The sequence below is a fragment of the Danio aesculapii genome, chromosome 13 (assembly GCF_903798145.1).
Source record: "Danio aesculapii chromosome 13, fDanAes4.1, whole genome shotgun sequence".
NCBI lineage: Eukaryota > Metazoa > Chordata > Actinopteri > Cypriniformes > Danionidae > Danio > Danio aesculapii.
In genome coordinates this window covers 51880149-51904345 of record NC_079447.1, presented here as the reverse complement: position 1 = coordinate 51904345, position 24197 = coordinate 51880149, and the positions used below count along the sequence as shown (strand labels likewise).

Here is a 24197-nt window from a genome sequence, read left to right as displayed (position 1 = left end):
CTCTCTGGCTGACGAAGCTTCTACCTGCCAGGAGGGATGCATTTCATGTGTGATTAATCCAGACATCCCGTGCATGTTAGCTTCATCAGAGGCCAAGGAAACCCACCAGTGTCCTTACAAAGCCCTGTGTTCACCATCAGATGCTCACTACAGTACACCCACTAGCAGGGTTTGCACATTTGTGTAATGACTCAAGCTATTAATGAATGCTGTAAATCTAATCTTCTAATTGATCTAATGTGCTCATTGAGAATTGGGAACATGTTTGCTAACGCTTTTATTTGTTTAAGGGCATGCCTGGTATACCTGGAAATGATGGTCAGAGGGGAATTAAGGTGAGGTTTTTTTCTTCTCTCTGAGTTTATTTTGCATTTGTTGTTGTGGAGTTTATGCCTCAGGATTTATTGGGAACTTGTGAGCTGTGTGTGTCAGCAACATTTCAGGGCATCATTAGTACACGTCCAATGCAATATTCAATTCAATGCAGGTTTATTTGTATCGCACTTTTCATAGTAATTATTGCTCCAAAGCAGCTTAAGAAAACATATGCATTATTATTTTACAATCTAAACCAGAAAAAGTAAAGGTGGGAGTAGACTGGACAGTACCGCTGTCAAACATTTAATCCTCACTTATACAATATCATGTGTGTTTTTCTTTTTGTTTTTTAAAGGTGATATCTATTTTGTTTTATTTATATTTATTATAATTTGTATCTTATTTTAAAACCGTCTTACATTACATTTAGTCTGTTTAGAAAGTAACGTGAAGATTCTTTTTACATGGGCAACTTAATTAACAAACATAATTAATTATAAAGATAATTTAGTTGTTTGCTTATTTTTACATGTAAACCAATAACTTTGTCATATTAAATGCTAAATTATCTTTAGTAAAGTAGCACTTTCGGACCACACACACGGGCACACACGTGGATGCGAATCTCCAGTTGCATCACATCCCAAAGATGCTCTATTGGATTGAGAACTGGTGACTGTGGAGGCCATTTGAGTACAGTGAACGCATTGTCATGTTCAAGAAACCAGTCTGAGATGATTGGCGCTTTATGACATGGTGCGTTTTCCTGCTGGAAGTAGCCATCAGAAGATGGAGACACTGTGGTCATAAAGGGATGGACATGGTCAGAACAATACTCAATGTTTTGTTTGGTTGATGCAATGCTCATTTGGTACTAATGGGCCCAGAATGTGCAAAAAAATAAATAAAAACCCACACCAATACACCAAAACCACCAGCCTGAACCGCTGATACAAGGCAGAATGGATCCATGCTTTCATGGTGTTGAGGCCAAATTCTGACCCGGCCATCCGAATGTGGCAGCAGAAATGGAGACTCATCAGACCAGGCAACGTTTCTCCAATCTTCTATTGTCCAGTTTGGTGAGCCTGTATGAATTGTAGCCTCAGTTTCCTGTTCTTAGCTGACAGGAGTGTCACCCGGTGTGGTCTTCTGCTGCTGTAGCCCATCCGCCTCAAGGTTGGACGTGTTGTGTGTTCAGAGATGCTCTTCTGCAGACCTCGGTTGTAACGAGTGCTTATTTGAGTTACTGTTGTCTTTCTATCAGCTGGAACCAGTCTGGCCATTCTCCTCTGACCTCTGGCATCAACAAGGCATTTGCACCCACAGAACTGCCGCTCACTGGATATTTCCTCTTATTCAGACCATTCTCTGTAAACCCTAGAGATAGTTGTGCATGAAAATCCCAGTAGATCAGCAGTTTCTGAAATACTCAGACCAGCTCGTCTGGCACCAACAGCCATGCCACGTTCAGAGTCACTTAAATCCCCTTTCTTCCCCATTCTGATGCTCGCTTTGAACAGCAGATCGTCTTGACCATGTCTACATGCCTAAATGCATTGAGTTGCTTCCATGTGATTGGCTACTTTAGTGCTACTTTACTATAAGGATTTTTGCATTTAAAAAGTTACTGGTTTACAAGGTAAAAGAAGCTGTAAAAGAAGCTTTAATGAATATCCAGATGGCGCCCAAATAGACGAATATAAAAATATGTGCTGCACTCTTTCCCCTAAATAATCAAATGAAAACATGATTTAGTTCAAGATGATTCTTGTTTTTTTGTGTGTGTGAATTGTTTGTGCAATTAAGTATCAATTTCTGAACGAGACACATTTAAACACATTTAAAATGTATTTTTGTTGGTTTCTTTGAAGGGTGACGCTGGCTTGGCAGGACCAAAGGGAGCCAAAGGTATACCTGGAGACGCTGTAAGTAAATCTAAAAATATAGTAAGCACTTGTGAAAAATCACAATACTAAAGCAAGTGTCATTTTTGTGATGCTTTAAAGCATTTGTCGCCATCTTGTGTCTGAATAATGCGCAGGTTAGTGTATACTCCATCAGCTGTTTTAGTTTCTGTCAGCTTTGTGTTTTTGACTGTTTGGCGCCATCTTGTGTCTGAATAATGCTCAGGTTAGTGTATACTCCATCAGCTGTTTCTGTCAGCTTTGTGTTTTGACTATTTGGTGCCATCTTGTGTCTGAATAATGAGCAGGTTAGTGTATACTCCATCAGCTGTTTTAGTTTCTGTCAGCTTTGTATTTTTGACTGTTTGACGCCATCTTGTGTCTGAATAATGCTCAGGTTAGTGTATACTCCATCAGCTGTTTCTGTCAGCTTTGTATTTTTGACTGTTTGACGCCATCTTGTGTCTGAATAATGCACAGGTTAGTGTATACTCCATCAGCTGTTTCTGTCAGCTTTGTGTTTTTGACTGTTTGACGCCATCTTGTGTCTGAATAATGCACAGGTTAGTGTATACTCCATCAGCTGTTTCTGTCAGCTTTGTGTTTTTGACTGTTTGACGCCATCTTGTGACTGAATAATGCACAGGTTAGTGTATACTCCATCAGCTGTTTTAGTTTCTGTCAGCTTTGTGTTTTTGACTGTTTGGCGCCATCTTGTGTCTGAATAATGCTCAGGTTAGTGTATACTCCATCAGCTGTTTCTGTCAGCTTTGTATTTTTGACTGTTTGGCGCCATCTTGTGTCTGAATATTGCTCAGGTTAGTGTATACTCCATCAGCTGTTTTAGTTTCTGTCAGCTTTGTGTTTTTGACTGTTTGTCGCCATCTGGTGTCTGAATAATGCTCAGGTTAGTGTATACTCCATCAGCTGTTTCTGTCAGCTTTGTATTTTTGACTGTTTGGCGCCATCTTGTGTCTGAATAATGCTCAGGTTAGTGTATACTCCATCAGCTGTTTTAGTTTCTGTCAGCTTTGTGTTTTTGACTGTTTGTCGCCATCTGGTGTCTGAATAATACGCAGGTTAGTGTATACTCCATCAGTTGGTTTTGTTTCTGTTAACTTCGTTTTTTTTTTACTGTTTGGCGCCATCTTGTGTCTCAATAATGCACAAACTAATGGACCATTATTTGAAAGTGTTGCCAATTTTAATTTACATATAATCAATTGAATCATGAAAGTAGTAGTCTTTATGAACATAACCAGGTAGTTGTGAGGGCTTTATGAGAAGAAAACAAGCTCTTCACTTTAAATAAAATAACAGTGAGATTTGTTTTTAGAGTGTGTTTGTGTTTCTGCAGGGTGAGATGGGATTGCCTGGAATGACTGGCTCAAGTGGACAACCTGGCCTTAAGGTTACAATGCATGTTTTTGCCTTCTAAATCTAAAATATTCAGAATTCATATGGAAATCATTACTGGTATTGATTGCAGAGTTGGAGTCTCTGATGCATTATTATAGTGATTTCAAAGCCATTGCATGACAGATGGCGAAATGCCTTTGTTCTGTCTGCACCATTTTCCTCAATCACCTTTCGTCATCTGTATAGGCATGCATGTGGATTGCTACATGCGATGTGAAATTGTGCAGCACAAAAACTATATTTATAAATGGTTATGATCCATCAAACTGCATTAAATCATGCGTTTTTAGCTTGTGTTTGAGGAAACAGACAGCAAAGTTTGTCCAGATATTAAGTATCTATGCTTTTAAGCCTGAATGCTAGCCAGTAACACTATTTTTTATGAATCATTAACCACTTTGATATAAAATGGACAATAAATGACAGCAGAAGATATTGAGGTGTATCATTATTCCTCTCTCATTAATATTTAACACTGCCAAATTTACATTGTCCTGTTTTGAGTATGTTGTTGTATGTTGTAGTATTTGCACAGTCTGTATTTTGCACTGTCTGGAGCCAGCACCTAAGCTTTTCCCTCATCATAGCATGCGTGCTGCTGCTGATGCGACAATAAAAGTGATTTGATTTGAAGTTTACCAATAGTAGATTAATTCTGTCAACTCTGTGATATATCAGTCAATTTCTCATTCGCTTTTTTAAATCAATAATATAATGAAAATAATAAAACTGTGCTGTAGACGCACCATTTGGAGTCTGCTTTGAGGTTAGCATCTGGAGCTAAAGCAGAAAATGTGGACTCTGTTGTAGTTTAAAACATTTAACCATAATTATTAACAGAATCAAGTGTTCCCAATCACATTTAAGCATTGTTTTACATTAACATTTAATTTAGTGTACTGTTGAAGAAACATTTGTTGTATAACATTACAGTTTAATGAAAACAAAAGGAAAGTGCTTGAAAGATACCCTCAATTCTCCAACCCAGGCTCATTATGGATACGTACCCCTGTATACATTTCTGAAGAGCGCCAAATACGTCCCAGGAGTTTTTGTTTTCATGAATCCGCCAGAGGCCGATGTGTTTGCTTTTTGAGATCTCAAATTTCTCTTGCGAGTGCAGTTTGCGCCTGCTCTTCTCACATAAATCCACCAGAGGCCGCTGTCAACTGACTGACCAACCAACTGACCAATACCCCCACTCACCCTAAATCCAACCGATAGTGTTTACGAAAGTAATCCTAAAAAAAGAAAAGCCCTCGCGCCCGCCTGATTTTTATCACGTTTTCAGATTTGACCACATTCTCACCCTGTTATTTACTGCTTATTTTATGGCTTCTGATTTTGTCCCACCTACTTTCTGGAACTGTTCTTCACCGACCTCAAACCCCATCATTGGGGTCTCTTCTCTCTGCGTTTCAAGTCTGCCAACCAGTGGTGTAGTCCTTGCTATACGCACGTGTACTCGGTATGCTTACTTTTTTCCACGAGCTGTTTGGGTATTACCACTTCTGAGGATCAATAATTGCATATACTGTATACCGTCGGTATACTCACTTATTTTTCTGATTAAACTTCCCTAATTTTTTGTGTATTATTTTAAATTCTTCCTCAAACATGTAAATCTGTGTAAACGTATATACATTTTTCTTTGTTTACCCCAAAATGATCTGTTCCTGATCCGCCCTAAAATGAAAATCCTAAATCGCCCCTGTACAACAGTGTTTCACATTTGTCTTAATCAGTGGTGTAGTCCTAAAAAAAAGGTGGTGTACTATTACACCCGACCCAAATTTTAAATGAAAGTAGGCAAAGAAACGATGAAAGTCAATGTTTATTGGATTAAATTAGTATTATTTTTTATTCCTTTTTTTAACTTCCACGAAAGGAAAGGAAAAGCAAATACTTTGTCAATGTAAGTCAATGGTTACAGGTTTCCAGCTTTCTTCAAAATATCTTATTTTGTGTTCAACAGAAGGAAAAAAAGACAAACCGGTTGAGTAAAGTAAAGTAAATGTTGAGTACATTTTCATTTTTGGGAAAAACTATCCATTTAAACATAAAAAATGTAAAAAATTGTTAATTTTAAAGGGAGATGCTAATAATCTAATCCTATTTAATGATTTATGTTTAGCTAATAGTGCCCTCACAGCTGCTGTGGTCGTCAGGGGGCGAGGGATGGCGCAAGTTGAACAAAACAAAAATGCACCAGTTGCAACAAATTAGGATGAGAGTTAAAAACCACACATTTGGTATACAGTTAAAGGGGACATGAATAATTCAAGGGAAGTTTAATTAGAAATACAAGTGAGTATACCGAGGGTACAGTATATGCAATTATTAATCCTCAGAAGCGGTAATACCCAAACAGCTCGTGGAAAAAACATGGTGGACTCGAGGCGCAGAGAGGGGCTGACCACGACGACGACCGGGTTCGAGTCCGGGGAAGAGCGGTTCCAGAAATCAGGTAAGAAAACAAAAACAAAATCCAAAAAATGAAGCGAACAAGTTCATCACAGGGTGAGAATGTGGTCAAAATCCGAAAACGTGGTAAAAATCAGACGAGGGCTTTTCTTTTCTGGACGGCTTTTGTGAATCGTCGTTGGTTGGGTTTAGGGACGGAGGAGGGTGGGTCAGCCGATTGGCCGGTCGCACGGTCAATCATTCTGTCATCCAGGCAGACAGGCGGAAGCTCGTTCGACAGCGGCCTCTAGCGGGTTTATGCGAGAACGGCGTGGGAAAAAGCACGCACAGCGGCCTCTCGTGGACTCGCGAAAACAAAAAACTGCAAAAATACATACCTCCCGGGACGTATTTCGCGGTCTCCAGAAACGTCCCCGGGACTACGTTCTCACAATGAGCCTGGGTTGGGAAAAAAGTATGCATACTGAGTATATGAGCGTATAGCAGGGACTACACCACTGGTCTTAATCGTGCCTACCGCTACAGGAAACAACACTATATGTATAACACTAAAATGTTTTTTTATGAGGCAAAGACTACTCATAAATCGCGTAACAATATGCAATTTAAAAGGGTAACTACTAGTATATAATAGCGACAACAGAAGACAGACTCCTACTAGTTTGGTTTAAAACCAATGTGACAATCAAACATAATGACTGACTAATGTTTAAAGGAGCCTATTAAATGTAAAGTAAGAAGCCAGTAAAGAAAGTAAGTTAAAAAGCTGTCTTTTCATGTGTGCACAGGCCCTATTGAGTTAACTTAAATAAAAGTAAACTAAATTGTTGTAATTATCTTGATTGACTCTTTTTTCAGTATTAAAATGATTATATAAGCTACATACTGTATACATACAGCCAATTGCCTAGGCTAGCTTATATATATATATATATATATATAATATATAGGTAATGAATCAAAGAAACATTTACTTTCGTCGTTTCTTTGCCTACTTTCATTTAAAATTTGGGTCGGGTGTAATAGTACACCACCTTTTTTTTTAGGACTACACCACTGGACTGCAGGATTTTCAAAGTAGTGGCATCACAGATGTTTTCAACTACATGACTGGGCTAGCATTCCATCGCTGCTGTGTTTACACTGCAAGATGGATTGGCGACGGAGGGTTTCACACTGCATGATCTTACAATAGGAAACTTGTGGCAAAATTTGAGTGTCCGAAAACTCAATCATCTAAAAGACTCTAGAAAACTCTATCAATAAAAAAATCAATAATAACTCAATAAAAAGTTAAAAAATCCGTCCACATGGAAGTAAGCGGTCGGTTGGTAGCGCGGAAAGAAACAGAAGCCATCTGCGGCGTCATACCGCCCGGTAACGTTCATTTTAAAGACAAAACCCAGCCATACATTCCTCTGGCTACATAATTTGCGCTTTCAAGAAATGTATACAAGGGTAAGTATTCACTGTGTTGCAACCACTCTCAAATACTCATCTTGATTTTGTCAAATTAACTCTCTCGAGCATGAGATAACAAATCCATGACTGTGATTGTGAACTAAAGGCTTTGTTCGGAATAAATGTTTCAACTCGTCAAGACTTTTATTGGGATCTTAAAACAAGTTTCTACTCACTAACTTGGACACGAACTCAATTTTCCGTTATTAGGGCAATAAAGGGGAAAGTGGAGAATCTGGTCAAGCAGGACCACCAGGACCAGAGGTAAAATATTCATTAGACGCTTGAAGGAAGAGCAAACATGTTGTACTCTTATTGAGTTATTATCTCCTCATTTATTATGCGTATTCATTTTTTAATAAAGGGTAAGCCTGGAGAAGCCGGGCCCTCCGGTCAACCTGGACATCCAGGAATGCCAGGATCACTGGGAATGAAGGTAAATAATCATTCTCCATAAGGATATCATACAGCTGAAGTCAGAATTATTAGTTCTGTATATTTTCCCCCTAACTTCTGTTTAACATAATAGTTTTAATAACTCATTTCTAATAACTGATTGCTTTTCTCTTAGCCATGATGACTGTAAATAATATTAGACTAGATATTCTTCAAGACACTAGTATTCAGCTTAAAGTGACATTTGAAGGCTTAACTAGGTTAATTAGGGTAAAGTTAGGGTAATTAGGCAAGTCATTGTATAACAGTGGTTTGTTCTGGAGACAATCCAAAACTAATATTGCTTAAGGGGGCTAATAATATTGAGCTTAAAATGGATTTAAAAAAAAATAAGAACTGCTTTTATTCTAGCCGAAATAAAACAAATAAGAGTTTCTCCAGAAGAAAAAATATTAAAGGAAATACTGTGAAAATTTCCTGAATCTGTTCAACATCATTTGGGAAATATCTTGAAAGAGAGGGCGAATAATTTTGACAAACTGTGCTGTATATCTGGGGTTTGGGATGTGACATGTGAAAATGATTTTGCTCCTGTATCCAAATTACATTAATGTCTTCTGACTTTGATGAGAAAGAAACTCTGACATTGCGTTTTTGGTCAGTCTTGGAGGCACAAGCTCACTTTATGGTGAGCCGATTTTCCAAGTGTAGCTCTATTAACTCCAGCAAGGTAATGATCTTTTCTGCCACGGCAAACAAGAAAAGCATTCATGAAAACGTTGCTTGTGGTTTACAAGCATTGGCCTCTTTAGGTAAAAAAAAACGGCATGAATTATTGACAGCTGTTTTTAAATTTAGAGCTAAATCTTAATTACTGCTGCTTAGAAGTGGCGATACAGTTATGAATCAATCACTCGAAGTTTTTACAAATACCTTTGAACATAATCTCCAACACTGTAAATTATGAGCAGGGTCTGCCTGACATGTGGTATTTTAGATGTTGTAAATTCAAAGAAACTCGTTTTAACATTCGAGTACACCAATCAGAAGTCTAAAGTGGTTAAAAGGTTGAAACCACAAATGGAAATGCAACGCAGTGGTTTTTATTCCAAATGACCGGAGTTATTTGAATCTTAATATTATCCTTGATTTGAGAATGGTGAGGCTCAGTGGTTAACACTGTCGTCTCACTGTAAGAGGGTCACTGGTTCGAGTCCCGGCTGTGTTGGCATTTCTGTGTGGAGTTTGCATGTACTCACCGTGTTGGCGTGGGTTTCCGCTGGGTGCTCCGGTTTCTCCCACAGTCCAAAGACATGCGCTATAGGGGAATTGATTAACTAAATTGGACGTAGTGTATGAGTGTGTGAATGTGAGAGTGTATGGGTGTTTCCCAGTACTGCATTGTGGCTGCATAAAACATATGCTGGAATAGTTGGTGGTTCATTCCGCTGTGGTGACCTCTGATAAATCAGAGACTAAGCTGAAGGAAAATGAATGAATAAACACTGTAATACATGTATTGTTCATTGTTTGTTCATGCAATAGAAGCTTGTTGTAAAGTGTTACCGACATTTAGATTAATATAAATATGAAATAGTAAAAGGATTGGTTTATTTAGATTCGGATTATGTAGTTTAAGATTTAAATGATAGTTTAATCACAAAGTAGGTCACATTTATGCTGAAAGGTTTCACTAGATTTAAAATGAAAGCTTAAGTATGTGCGGTGAGTTTTTATTTCCTCAGTTTGTCAGCTTTTCTTCTGTCAAATGTGTTTATAGGGTCAAAGAGGAGACGCTGGTGAAAGAGGAGCAGATGTAAGTTCACCATTTTCAGTTGCGATGTATTGGAAGAAAAATGTTAGCTATTGCTAGAGTTAAGGGTAAGTATTTTGGTGGAAATGTGTTGATTTTATTTCTGATCTCTTGGGTTTTAGACTGAACGAGAAGCTTCTTTTTTTAACTTTAACTCTGTCTCTTCTTGAAAGTGTTGGTTATGAAAAATAAACCTGGAAAACCACGCTGCATTATTTGTCACTGGTGGATGTTGGCAATTGTCTTTTGGAGTTATACATTAATTGTATTATAAAACGCAGCTGAGATGCATATATGCACATTTTTGTTAATTACGCTGTAAAAAATGCTGTACTATTACAGTAAATTACTGGCAATTTCGGTTGTCAGTAAGACTGTAAATTTACAAGCTCACTATAAACCTATAATTACAATTAACTGTAAAATTTACAGCAAATTACAGTTAAATTTTCAGTTGCCTGTAAAATTGTAAATTTAGAAGCGCACTGTAAATTAATAATTACAATTTACTGTAAAATTGACAGTAAATTACTGTCAATTTCAGTTGCCAGTAAGAATGTAAATTTATAAGTGCACTGTAAACTAATAATTACAGTATAAGGTAAAATTTACAGTCAATTACTGACAATTTCAGTTGCCCGCACAACTGTAAATTTACAAGCACACTGTAAACTAATAAATACAGTTTACTGTAAAATTTATAGTAAATTACTGACAATTTCAGTTGCCTGTAAGATTGTAAATTTACAAGCACACTGTAAGTTAATAATTACAATTTACTGTGAAATTTACAGTAAATTACTGACAATTTCAGTTGCCAGTAAGAATGTAAATTTACAAGCACACTGTAAACTAATAATTACAATTGTAAAGTAAAAAAAAGCACAGTTTTAATGATCTATTTACACTGTGCTTGTAAAATTTACATTCTTACTGACAACCAATGTTACTGTAAATTTTACAGTAAATCATTTACAGTGTACAGTATACTGTGAGTCACTGTGATTTCTGCAATGTGACATGCATAATAATGGGCATTTACTGTATAATGAAGAATATACTGGGATTTGGCAACATTTGGATTAATTTATCAAAAGCAAGGTCGTGCAATTATTCAAATTTCAGCATAAACTAAAGCTGCAATAAATGTGGGTGCTTTTCATACATGCACTGTATATGAAATCATCGCTATTGATTATAATACATTAGTATTGAGTTCATTAAACAGACAAAAATAAAAACAATGTATAACTTCAAAACAAAGTGTAATTCAAAACACACTTATATTTCTGTTATTATTTTATTTTAATAAATTAACAAATGGCTAAAGATTAAATATGTTTTTGGGTTAAATGAAAAAGAAAAAAAGGGCCTACCATAGCTTAAAAATATTGTTCAACCATGTAAATAATCGTAAGATTACCATTTACTTATTTACTTACATGCACATTTACTTATGTATTTACTTGCATATTTACTTATGTATTTATTTACTTATTTGTTTACTTATTTACTTTATATTTTCAGAGCGCTATGCATTATAGCGATTTTAAATTAATTCATTTGATGTTACCTTACTTGCATAAAATAATAACTGACCACTTTGAATCTTTTTGCATGGCACGTTATATGCCATTTATTATGTTGCATAGCAGTTTTTCAAATACTCACGTCATACTCAAGAGTGTCCCGTGCTGCATACAGTATTTAGCTTTACAGCTTTAGGTAAACCTTTACATATATTTATCTGACGATGTGACTAAACTATTTTATGTATTTTTTCATTTGAACAGGGGATGAAAGGTGAAAGAGGAGACTCGGGGAGACCTGGTGCTCATGTAAGTTTCTGTGTGTATGTGTGAGTGTTGTATTTCTCATGTTATGGCCACATTTTGAATGCAGTATAATAATACTTGTCAATTTTATTCTTGTGGGGATATTTTCTTTTTAGTTTTTGAGGAAAATGTCACACAAATCACACAGAATGAAGTATTTCTGTGAGTTTAGTGAAGTGAGTTTAGGGGTAGGGGAGAGAATATACAAATATATAATATATAAAATGCATTATGTCTATTGGAGGTCCCCATAAAGATAGCTGTACAAGCAAGTGTGAGGTTTTTTTTTATGTCCCCCATGAGAAAATAGCTTTAAGAATTATACTAAAGGCTGCTGTTTGTTTTTGAAGTTTTTTCTGTGAGGTTTCAGGTTAGAGGAGAGAATTGGCAGATTTAATAATAAGGAATAGCATTACACAGTGGCTCAGTGGTTAGCACTGTCGTCTCACAGCAAAAAGGTTGCCGGTTCGAGTCCCAGCTGGGCCAGTTGGCGTTTTTGTGTGGCATTTCTCCCCATGTTGGTGTGGGTTTCCACCGGGTGTTCCGGTTTCCCACACAGTCCAAACACATGCGCTATAGGTGAATAGATTACCTAATTTGGCCATAGTGTGTTTGTATGGATGTTTTTCAGTGATGGGTTGCAGCTGGAGGCATTTGCTGTGTAAAACATATGCTGGATGAGTTGGCGGTTCATTCCACTGTGGCGACCCCTGATGAATAAAGGGACTCAGCCGAAGGAAAGGAAATAGCATTAATTTCTTTATCTGAAATTAGACGGTCAGCCACAAGGTGGTGCAGTTTTATATGAACGCATTTTCAGAGACGTGTTTCCATACACATTTCACTAAAATCAAGTACTTTAAGCAACCCAGTACTGGGAAACACCCATACACTCATACACTACGGCCAATTTAGTTTATTCAATTCCCCTATAGCGCATTTGTTTGGACTGTGGAGGAAACCGGAGCACCCAGAGGAAACCAAAGCCAACACAGGGAGAACATGCAAAGTCCACACAGAAATGAAAACTGGCCCAGTCGTGACTCGAACCAGTGACCTTCTTTTTGTGAGGCCACAGTGCTAACCACTGAGCCACCGTGCCGCTTAACATGGTCCTTTATTCATCATTCATTTTCTTTTCGGCTTAGTCCCTCTATTAATCTGGGGTCGCCAAAGCGGAATGAACCGCCAACTAATCCAGCGTATGTTTTTACACAGCGGATGCCCTTTTAGCTGCAACCCATCACTGGGAAACACTCATACACTTCCATTCACACTCATACACTACGGAGAGTTTAGCTTACCCAATTCCCCATAGCGCATGTGTTTGGACTGTGGGGTAACCGGAGCAGTAGGGGGGGAAACCCACGCCAACATGGGGAGAACATGCAAACTCCACACAGAAACACCAACTGACCAAGCCGAGGCTCAAACCAGCGACCTTCTTGCTGTGAGGCGACAGCACTACCCACTGCGCCGCCCTAATTATATACAATAATATGTAATTATATCTTTAGCTAAAAAATCAAATCCTGCGAGGTGACTACTGCGGATACACACGTTACGATATCAATGCTCAAACAATATATTGTTCAGCGCTACACTGTACCACACTTACTACACATGCTTTTTCTCTTCATAATCAGGGTTTACCAGGAGCTGCTGGGAAGAAAGGAGAGGTGAGCAAAAATCAGCACACCTCACTGCTCATCATCATCTGTGTGTGTGTTTGTTGAGCTGTGTTTGTGTGATTGTCAGAAAGGGACGGCAGGAGAGCCAGGTCAGAGTGGCCTGAATGGACACCAAGGACTCCCCGGACAGCGAGGACAGACAGGACCCTCGGGACCCAGAGGACAGAGTGGAGAAATCGGCCTCCCGGGGCCACCTGGACCTGAAGGACGACCGGTGTGTGTTTTCACGTGAATATACTGTTAAACACAATGTTGTACTGTTTGCTGGCTTTTCTGATAATTCAGATACAATCCAATTCCCTAAGCGCTTTGTTTAGTGTGTGTGTGTGTAGTTTCAGCTCAAAATACCACACAAATAATGTTTCATAACTCTCTGAAGCTGACCCTTTTAGACTTTGATCCTAATCGTGTGGCGTTTTGGTGACTGTCGCTTTAAATTCAAATGAGATTGTGCTTTTTTCAAAAGAGGGCGGAGCTACATGTCCTGTGTGTTTTTCAGGGCAGAGAAATGTCTGAGCAGCACATTCAGCAGATCTGCAGAGACATCCTCCGATGTGAGTACACATAAGCATCTCCAATATAGTTTTGTTTTTTCATAATCATTATTATTTTCATGGTTTTTCACTGCATTTATGCACGATTTCATCTAAAACGTTTTTTATTCTGTAATTATTTTTCTAAAGCCTGTTTTGAACTTGCCTCTGACAGCGCCTACTAGTGGATGAAACCAGCACAAAATGTACTGCAATGTATATCAGATTTGCAAAAATTGTAGAGAACGCCCTCTAGTGGATTCATCATCTGAAAGCTGCAACAAAATGTTCCGTATTTAATATATTTCAGATGCATTTTTAATGCAGTGGATGCCCAAGTGGGGGTCGCAGAACAATGACAGGGGGTCCCTTGGTGATTTCCAAAAGTCAAATACAGTATATTAGAATTAGCATATTTTAACCATAACCCACAGAAGATAAAAAAGTAGGTTTTAATAGTAAACACATCAGCCTTTAGATATTTTTTCATAGGATTGTGTGTTTACGTTAGATTAACAACACAGCAATAGCGTCAGCTCCAGCAGACTGGTTTTATAGCACCAGGTTACACTTTCTGACACCTTTATGGCATTCAAATATATTATAAATGAATACAAGCCACATCTGAACATTGAGGATGATCTCTGATTAGCAGTCTTCAAAATTAAACCAAGAATAGACTTGTGCTGAAAGCATTGTGCCCACCGGTCTCATCAGGTGAGGTTAATATTAAATTAAACAAATTAATAAATGATTTTACAGATGATATGGTTGTTAAGACTGTTGCACTTTTCTGTATTGTCAATATGCTCGTGTTTATATTGAACTATTGGTGTGTGCACAATGTTTGTAAATTTATAACCACCTCAGAGGAATTTGGGGGTCGCAAGTCACTGGCATTGTTATTTTAGGGGTCACAGGGTGAAGTGGATTCATCTTCTAAAACTTTGCCCGAGTAACACATTTCTAGTGGATTTTTCATATGAAACGTAAAACAAAATGTACCATAATTAAGTTATTTAAAATTCGCAAAAAAATGTAGCTAGCGCCCTCTAGAGGAATATCAACTAAAACATACAAAAAAAGTACTGAAATTAATATATTTCAGAATTACAAACATTTAAACAGTATTTTTGTAATTGTGTAAATAGTGGATTCATGAAATGATCTAAAATTAACAAAAAAAAATAAACATTCCCTGAGTAACGTATTTCAGATTTGCAAAAGCGTAGATATCGCCCTCTAGTGGATTTATCATCTCAAACGAAAAAAAAAAAACATTCTCTGAGTAATGTATTTCAGATTCGCAAAAATAAAGACATCGCCCTCTAGTGGATTTATCATCTGAAACAAAAAAAACATTTCCTGAGTAACATATTTCAGATTTGCAAAAACGTAAACATCGCCCTCTAGTGGATTTATCATCTGAAACGAAAAAAAACAAAACATTCCCTGAGTAACGCATTTTAGATTTACAAAAACGTAGACAGCGCCCTCTAGTGGATTTGTCATCTGAAATGGAAAAAAACCATTCCCTGAGTAACGCATTTCAGATTTGCAAAAACGTAAACATCGCCCTCTAGTGGATTTATCATCTGAAACGAAAAAAAAAAAACATTCCCTGAGTAACGTATTTTAGATTTACAAAAGCGTAGACAGTGCCCTCCAGTGGTTTTTTCTTCTGAAATGGAAAAAAAAAAACATTCCCTGAGTAACGCATTTCAGATTGCAAAAACGTAAACAGCGCCCTCTAGTGGATTTATCATCTGAAACGAAAAAAAATACTAAGTATTGCATTCAGAATCACAAAAATGTAGACAGTGCCCTCTAGTGCTTGTGATCTGAAACATACCTCAAAATGTACCCTAAGTAGCGTAATTCACTTTTGCAAAAAATTTAAACATGAGGCACATATTTCCAATGAGCCTGAGCTGTAAATTGTCCAGCAACAACACAGAGCGTCTTCTTCTTCAAAGTGTTGTTTTGCTTGTGTGTGTTCATGACTTCCTCACACCATTCGCATTCATCAGTCCACCTGCATATATCTTTACTAGGTGTGATGTGAGCAGGTGTACTCTTTCCTCCTGCTGTTAGATCCAGCATGGTAGATCTGATCTCACAAGACTAGAGTATGAATTCCCAGATGTCTTCATTTTGTATTATGGGGCTTAGTGCATTTCCTGTTCTATAGCTTCAGCAAGCTCTTCCTGTGCAGATAAACAGCCTTGGATTTCAATGTTTGCGTATTACAGGGATGAAACTGTCACACTTTTTTGTAGCTTTTGACCCTGAGACACTTGCTTGACTTTTTTGCAAATATCATTCAACACAAAATGAAATCATTAATCAAAGACCTAAGGAGAGCTTTCTTTATCACTTTGGATGATTTGGATCCATATCTATGTCCTTTTATATTTATTTAGAAGTCAATGGCAACCAAAACCAGTCTGGTTACAAATAATTTCCATCTTGAGAATGAGATAATGATGAGTTTTTATTTGAGTGAACATTTTCTCCAGGTTTGAAAATGATTCACTGAATTAAAACACTTTTAATATCAAAAAAATATCCCTAACCTAAAGAAGGATTGGGTTTTAGGATTTTGCATTATATTGGAGTCTGATCAAAGACGTCAACAGTTAGATCTTAAAAAAACTGCAGGAAAAACAAGCCACGCCCACTGTTTTCTCATTTAATATTCTGTTTCTCTAGGAACTGTGTCACAATGGACCCTTTTCACAAGACCGTTATGATGCGTTTAACGCTCATCAGCATCTTAAATCCTTGAAAGTTTTTAATATTCAGATTTTTAAAAAAGCGTATGAACATTTATATGTTTATGTATGCATTAAAACATTTTTGCTTCAAATTACAGTGAACGAATGAGGTGTGAGGTGTGTGAAATGCAGTGTCTATGGGTGAAGGACAGTAAATCTGACATTATTCTCTCTCCTGGCTGCCGTTATCAGTCTCACACTATTGTTTTCCTCTTTCTGAAAGTCTTGATAACACCATCCTGGAGTTTTTCTGTCATTATTTCAGCAAATGGGACTGTAATTAAATGATTTGTTGTCCTCTCCCATTCACTGTGCTCTGAGTTTACCAACTATGATGACTTCCGCTACTGAGAAACCCGGAAATGTGAAAAGGATCCATTCGAAAAAGAAAAAAAAAGGTTGCAGCTTTTCAAACCTGTATATCCATGAGAAATCTGATGATGTTTTCCAGCGGAGATCCCAGCTCTTCTGCTGAGTTCTCAGCACAGCCAGCACCGGAGCTGTGAGCACTGCTACACACGTGTGGGACCCCCGGGGCCTATGGGGACACCCGGCCCGCATGGCCCCCGAGGATTCCCAGGACTGTCTGGATCCAACGGGCTGCAGGGTCAGCGGGGTTTACCAGGACGGCCTGGGGTTCCTGGCATAAACGGTACAGACACGATACATGCATCACAAAACACTGAAGTCAAAATTATTCGCCGTCCTGTGATTTCTTTTCTTTTCTTTATGAAATATTTCCCAAATGATTTTTAACAGAATTTTTTACAGTATTTCCTATAATATTTGTTCTTCTGGAGAAAGTCTTATTTGTTTTATTTCGGCTAGAATAAAAGCAGTTCTTAATTTTTTAACCCATTTTCAGGTCAATATTATTAGCCCCCTTAAGCAATATTAGTTTTGGATTGTCTCCAGAATAAACCACTGTTATACAATGACTTGCCTAATTACCCTAACTTTACCCTAATTACCCTAGTTAAGCCTTTAAATGTCACTTTAAGCTGAATACTAGTGTCTTGAAGAATATCTAGTCTAATATTATGTGCTGTCATCATGGCAAAGAGAAAAGAAATCAGTTATTAGAGATGAGTTATTAAAACTATTATGATTAGAAATGTATTGAAGAAATCTGCTCTCCGTTAAACAGAACTTAGGAAATAAAATATACAGGAGGGCTTATAATTCTGACTGTACATCATCCAAATTCATCAGCACAGTATGAAAGCACTTTACTTGAAGCTGTTATATACAAAATTACTTTCAGTTTGCTGTGATTTACACATTTGCTGTCTAACATTCAGGTTTAAGCTAAATGCAATTCTGGAGTGTGTGAGTCACATGTTCATTTCGTTCGTTGCTCTTTCTGACTGTGTTCAGGTGATCCAGGGGAAAAGGGTGATAAAGGGAGTCAAGGGCGGTCAGTAATCGGAGACCCAGGTCTACCAGGACCACCAGGTGAGCAGACGCAGCATCACTATCCCTCTATAGCTGAACATTGAAGTGGGTATATTTCCTCCAGGGGCGGCACGTGGCTCAGTGGCTCACAGCAAGAAGGTTGCTGGTTCGAGTCCCAGCTGCGTCAGTTAGCATTTCTGTGTGGAGTTTGCATGTTCTCCACTTGTTGGTGTGGGTTTCCTCTGGGTGCTCCCCCACAGTCCAAACACATGTGCTATAGGGGAGTTGATGAACTAAACTGGCCATAGTGTATGAGGTGTGTGTAAATGAGTGTGTATGGGTGTTTCCCAGTACTGGGTTGCAGCAGGAAGGGCATCCGCTGCATAAAAACGTGCTGGAATAGTTAGCGGTTCATTCCGCTGTGGCGACCCCTCATAAATAAGGGATTAAGCCGTAGGAAAATGAATGAATGAGTGCAAGTTTCTTACTTGCATGTGTTTTTAAGGCCTGTAGGAGTTTAAAGCATTCTGGCATGAGATATTTACCATTTGTAACGTTAATAAAGAATTATATTATTGATTATTCAAATATTATATGATTATCATTCATTCATTCATTTTCTTTTCGGCTTAGTCCCTTTATTAATCTGGGGTCGCCACAGTGGAACTTATCCAGCGTATGTTTTACACAGCGAATGCCCTTCCAGCTGCAACCCATCACTGGGAAACACCCATACACTCTCATTCATTCACATTCATACAGCATATAGCACAAGTCGTTGGACTTGTGGGGGAACCCGGAGCACCCAGAGGAAACCCACACAAACACTGGGAGAACATGCAAACTCCTCACAGAAATGCCAACTGATCCAGTTGAGGCTCGAACCAGTGACCTTCTTGCCGTGAGGCGATCGTGCTACCCACTGCGCCACCGTGACGCCCATTATTATTATATAATATTATATTATTATTATTCATACTGTAAAGACTCTGCATTTTTCCCTTGACTACCCTGAAAACCATAAAGCACGGTTTATTTCACTTTTATCTTTGCTCGATTGTACTTATCTATGTTTGTCATTTGTTTATTATATTTAATGCATGATTCACGCCAATATAAAATCATCCCAGTCCATCAAAATTAACTAAATCTTTCCAAACAGCACTATTCAAGTCATCTTGTAAAATTGAACAGTATACACTTATATAGAGGAACAACTACAGATTTTTCCAATATCGTGCAGCCCTAATATGCATTGCAACACATGAGTTTACTTCAATAAAAATTGGGGGAAAAACTCTCATGGAGTCAGTGCAAAAAAAGCTAAACTTTTAAAGCAGACGTTTTCCATTTCCTTTTATAAGTATATGAAAGCAGTTTTTGAAATATGCGCAGGCTGAAATATGATTTATTTACAGCTTTTTTTGCATTTTGCATGAGAATGTGACCACAGTAATTTGCAATTATACGTTACTGCCACCTGCTGTTATCCAAGAGCTCAGAAGTGGAACTACTTTATGTTTAATTAACAGCAGCTCACAAATAAACAAACATGCACACGTTTAGGAGACTACAGACCAGGGGCGTTGCTAGACATATAGTTCTACTGGGGCACGTACCCCCTCAAAAAAAAAAAATTATATATAATAAATATATTATATTTCTAAATAAAAGTATTCTTACTCCTATACAATTATTCTTCTAAATAATCTTAAATGTAACTGGAAAACACTGTTAAAACAACTGGAGTGATATGCTAAGATCATTTAAGAAATTACTTTTGCATAAATATTAATTTAATTTGAATGAAATTCTTTAGACAATTCAATAAAATACAAAAAAAAGGATGTGTTATAGAATTATCTGTTGTAGATTTGACACATGGCAGATAATTAGGGTTTATTAAGTCTTTACCTCCCTGACTCGTCATCCCTCCTTTTTGCTTCATACAAAAAATCAGGAGGCACGCTTAGTAAGATCACCATCATATTGTTTAAACTTTAGTTTTGTCGATTTGCAGGCTGTTACGCTGGTTTTACCACGCATGAGCGGCGCGTAACAAGCAAGTAGCCTGCTTTTTTGGCACGCATGTTAACTACCGGGACTCGCACCGGCAGAAGAGCGTGCAAGAGCAGCGCGTGCCAGAGGCGCGCGGGTTCTCTACGCACACGCGGAGATCCGTCTGTTTGCTTTTGATTAAACACATTGCTTTCACCAGCGTTCATTAGGTTGCACATAGAGAATAACGTCTTTATTTCGGAATTACCACTCTTAATAAATACACTTACATATGAAGTAAATTATATCTCAATGCATTTACTGGGGCCCTGGAGATTTTTACTGGGGCACGTGCCCCAGTGAATTGGGTCTAGCGACGCCCCTGCTACAGACCTTAGGACAATGTTTTCTTTTTTAAAATGATAGCATATACAGAGAGCATATTTCCATAAACTCAGTAGAATGCGTGAACATATTAGGGAATACCAATATGGCGGCATAGTGGCTTCATTTTTATATTAGATGATGAGCATCTAATTCTATATATAACTCAGTGGCAATAACACACTAACATTGCAAAATCAAGAAACATAGGTTTGAGGGAAAACTTCATAATCCTATTGTTTAAGACACTAGTATTCAGCTTAAAGTGACATTTAAAGGCTTAACTAGGTTAATTAGGGTAAAGTTAGGGTAATTAGGCAAGTCATTGTATAACAGTGGTTTGTTCTGGAGACTATCCAAAACTAATATTGATGAAGGAGGCTAATAATATTGAGCTTAAAATGGGTTTAAAAATTGTAAAACTGCTTTTATTCTAGCTGAAATAAAACAAATAAGACTTTCTCCAGAAGAAAAAATATTATAGGAAATACTGTGAAAATTTCCTTCATTAAATTTCACTTGAGAAATATTTGAAAAAATATATATATTTAACAGGAGGGCTAATAATTTTGACTGCAACTGCATATGTATAATGCTCCAGGTCCGACCGGTCCAGCAGGGGTCGGAAAACCAGGTCAAGCAGGTAAACCAGGCTCACCTGGACACGAAGGCAAGGAGGGCAAGCGAGGTCAAAGCGGAGAGCCAGGTCAACCCGGTGTCTGCCATCCGGCCATGTGCTACGGCGCAATGATACGGAGGGATCCCTTCAGTAAAGGCCCAAACTATTGACAGTGCAGACAGTCTGGACGCGGTGCTGGAGGAGAAAGAAAAAAACACACACAGCCAATCTCAGGATGATCATATCTGAGTGTCTCGCACACTTGCGGACGCATGAAGTACCTCGAAAAAGTGTAAATAATAAGATGACGTTGCCTACATTAAAGGGGACCTATTATGCCCCTATTTACAAGAAAGTGTGTGTAGTTTTAGCTCAAAATATCACACAAATAATGATAACTCTTCCCCTTTTAGGCTTGTATTCTAATCGTGCCGTTTTGGTGACTGTCGCTTTAAATTCAAATGAGATTGTGCTCTTTTTAAAAGAGGGCGGGGCTACAAATGCCTGTGTCAGAATAGAGGCAGATTCAAAAACAAGACTGAGGTCTTTTGCTAAGAGAGAGTTGGTCACTAGTGGGCGGAGCTTTCCCCGTTTTATGACATCATACAAAAGAAGAATGACAATCAAAGAGTTTCCGCAGACTGTTTGATTATAGTCTGATCATAACAAATAGGATTAATAAATGTTTACCATTAGAAGCTGGTTATATTCACACACTATTACCACGCAACTGCATTTAAACCTCTTATAAAAGTGATTTTTGCATAATAGGTCCCCTTTAAAATAAATACTCCATCCTGGGCCATGATTTATTATAATCAGGAGGAACCAAACCCATCCGAATGCTTGTGAAAAATCATCCACTGTGAGGCTTTCTGGAGACTCTACCTAAAGTTTAACAAACCTCCTCAGTCTATCGCTCGCCATCAACCATCGCCAGCCAATCATCTCATTGTGTTCTTCATGCCAGATTTACTGTCTGTTTTGCGGTCATCTTCGTTTTTCTAGTTGTTTTTTTGTTTTGTTTTGCTGCTTGCAAGTTTTTCATGAGTTTTAAGAGTTCTTCAACATTGCTTCAACAATGCTTTCTATGTAATACTGATGTCTTTCGGTAATGTGTGTGTGTGTATGTGTGTATGCGGGTAAAAGGGTTACCATCTAATGTTTAAACCAACAAAATTTCCACTTTCCTCACTGAAAAAAAAAAAAGATTAATTGAATTAATACTATTTTTTTAAGGTGTTTGCAAAACATTTATATGGCCTGAATTTAAACTAACTAAATGTAGTAATGTTCAACGTCATGTGTTTGATTAAATTCAGCCCATATCAGTTGTTTGCAACCACTTACCTTACAAAAAAAGAGTAAATCCAATGAATATTTTTTGGAGTGCTCGTAAACAAACCATTTTATAGTACAAAGAACCATTTGTGCATTGAAAATGTTCCATGGAGTTTATTCAAAGGTTCTTGTAGTGTTGAACCCAAAATCTGGAAGTATTACATAATTTAAAAAAGCATGACCCAGGTCTGGAAGAGATGTAGAAATTCAAGGAATTGTACACTTTAAAAAATTATATGATCAATTAGTCCTGACAGCATGTGTTTTAGTTCATTGTAACTTATTAAACTAAGTTAATCATGTTCTAACTTAATTTTATAAGTTATGAAAGCAGTTGTAAGTCAGTTTAACATATTGGGCTCTATTTTAAGGATCTAGGTGCAAAGTCTAAAGCGTATGGCGCAAAAGCATTGAGGGCGTATCTGAATCCACTTTTGCAAAAATACACTCTGCGCTAATAATAATGTGTCTAACAGGGTTGCGCTTGTTCTCTTAATGAGTTCTGGGTGTGTTTTGAGCATAACATGCATTGAACTAATCAGAGTCTCATCTCACATTTCCTTTAAGAGTCGGGAATGTGAGTAAGTGGCGGACTTTGTAAGTGTAAATCTGCATCTGCAGCACGAGGATAAAGAACAAGCCTCCTCCATTCAGCCTCTTTACTTAACTTTTACTCTTTACTCCTTTACTTTGGTGGAGTAAGGAAACGGTAGAAACTCACTCCACTGAAGACATCCATCAGCCTACATATTTAATTTCGTTTGTTAAGCGCAAAGATTTGTGTCAAAACTATTTCTAAATTCAGTTCTAATCTTCAGCAAACGAATAAATTAACAATAATAACGAAGTGTGGTCAAAACACTGAGTTATACCCAAACACACGTCCTGTTCTTGTGCCATAGTGATGCAAACGTCTCCAAAACCCCACAGGAGGACAAATCTACACTTGTGTTTATTAAAACAAATAGAAATATGCATAAAATAAATAATACTGCTAATAATAATAACATTTTACAAATGCAAATTATCATAAATAAACTGAAAATGCCCCCCGAGATGAGGCATGGAGGCAGTGGTGTTTATATTTATGTAGAAAATAATCATTTTTGTATAATTTTAATCCTTTAATTGTTTTCATCTGTAAAGATATTTGTGTGTTTCTGTACATCCTGTGTGTATTCAGCAATGTGTAAGCGTTTGGGCCCGCAGGCGCATAACTAATGCGCTCTGCACTGGACTTTAGAGCAGCTTTCAGTTGGTCAATGCAACGTGTCAACAATGCACCTTAACACACCTCCTTTATAGACCAGCACACCCACCAGTCCACAAAGTGGCGCTAATGGATTTGCTATTTAAACAACGTGATGCAAAACGTGAAAATTAGACTTGCGCTGGTCTGAAAATAGCAGCAAATCATGCCAAACACGTCTTGTGCCGGGTGAATGTTAGGGCCCAATACAAGTTCAAAAGACTCATGTGTTTAATTTCAGCTTATTAATTTAAGGCAACCAGGATTTTTTTACTGTTTGGTTATTAATTAAAAATCTATTACTATCAGTAAATATAGTTTTTTACAGTAAAAATTTTCACCCTCTTGTAAAATTTGTACTATTTTTATTATTATTTCCCAAGTGCTTACAGACAGAAGATTGTTTTCAACACATTATTAAACATTTTAACTCATTTCTAATAACTAATTTCCTTAACATACATAATATTAGACTAGATATTGTTCAAGATACTAGTATTCAGCTTAAAGTGACATTTAAAGGCTTAACTAGGGTAATTAGGGTAAAGTTAGACTAATTAGGCAAGTCATTGTATAACAGTGGTTTATTCTGGAGACAATCCAAAACTAATATTGCTGAAGGGGGCTAATAATATTG

The 24197-nt window shown here is 37.5% G+C and overlaps 1 protein-coding gene across 1 annotated transcript in view; it reads left to right on the top strand.

Annotated features, from left to right (window-relative positions):
- Positions 1–23202, top strand: part of col21a1 (collagen, type XXI, alpha 1) — a 68753-nt gene extending 45551 nt beyond the window's left edge. The window contains exons 16-28 of the mRNA XM_056470409.1: positions 291–335; positions 2193–2246; positions 3583–3636; positions 7740–7793; positions 7894–7965; positions 9706–9741; positions 11532–11576; positions 13220–13252; positions 13332–13478; positions 13764–13818; positions 17026–17226; positions 17952–18029; positions 20953–23202. Of these exons, the coding sequence (XP_056326384.1) occupies positions 291–335; positions 2193–2246; positions 3583–3636; positions 7740–7793; positions 7894–7965; positions 9706–9741; positions 11532–11576; positions 13220–13252; positions 13332–13478; positions 13764–13818; positions 17026–17226; positions 17952–18029; positions 20953–21140 (1062 nt within the window). The 3' untranslated portion in view covers positions 21141–23202. The remainder of the gene's footprint in view (positions 1–290; positions 336–2192; positions 2247–3582; positions 3637–7739; positions 7794–7893; positions 7966–9705; positions 9742–11531; positions 11577–13219; positions 13253–13331; positions 13479–13763; positions 13819–17025; positions 17227–17951; positions 18030–20952) is intronic.
- Positions 23203–24197: the final 995 nt, after the last annotated feature.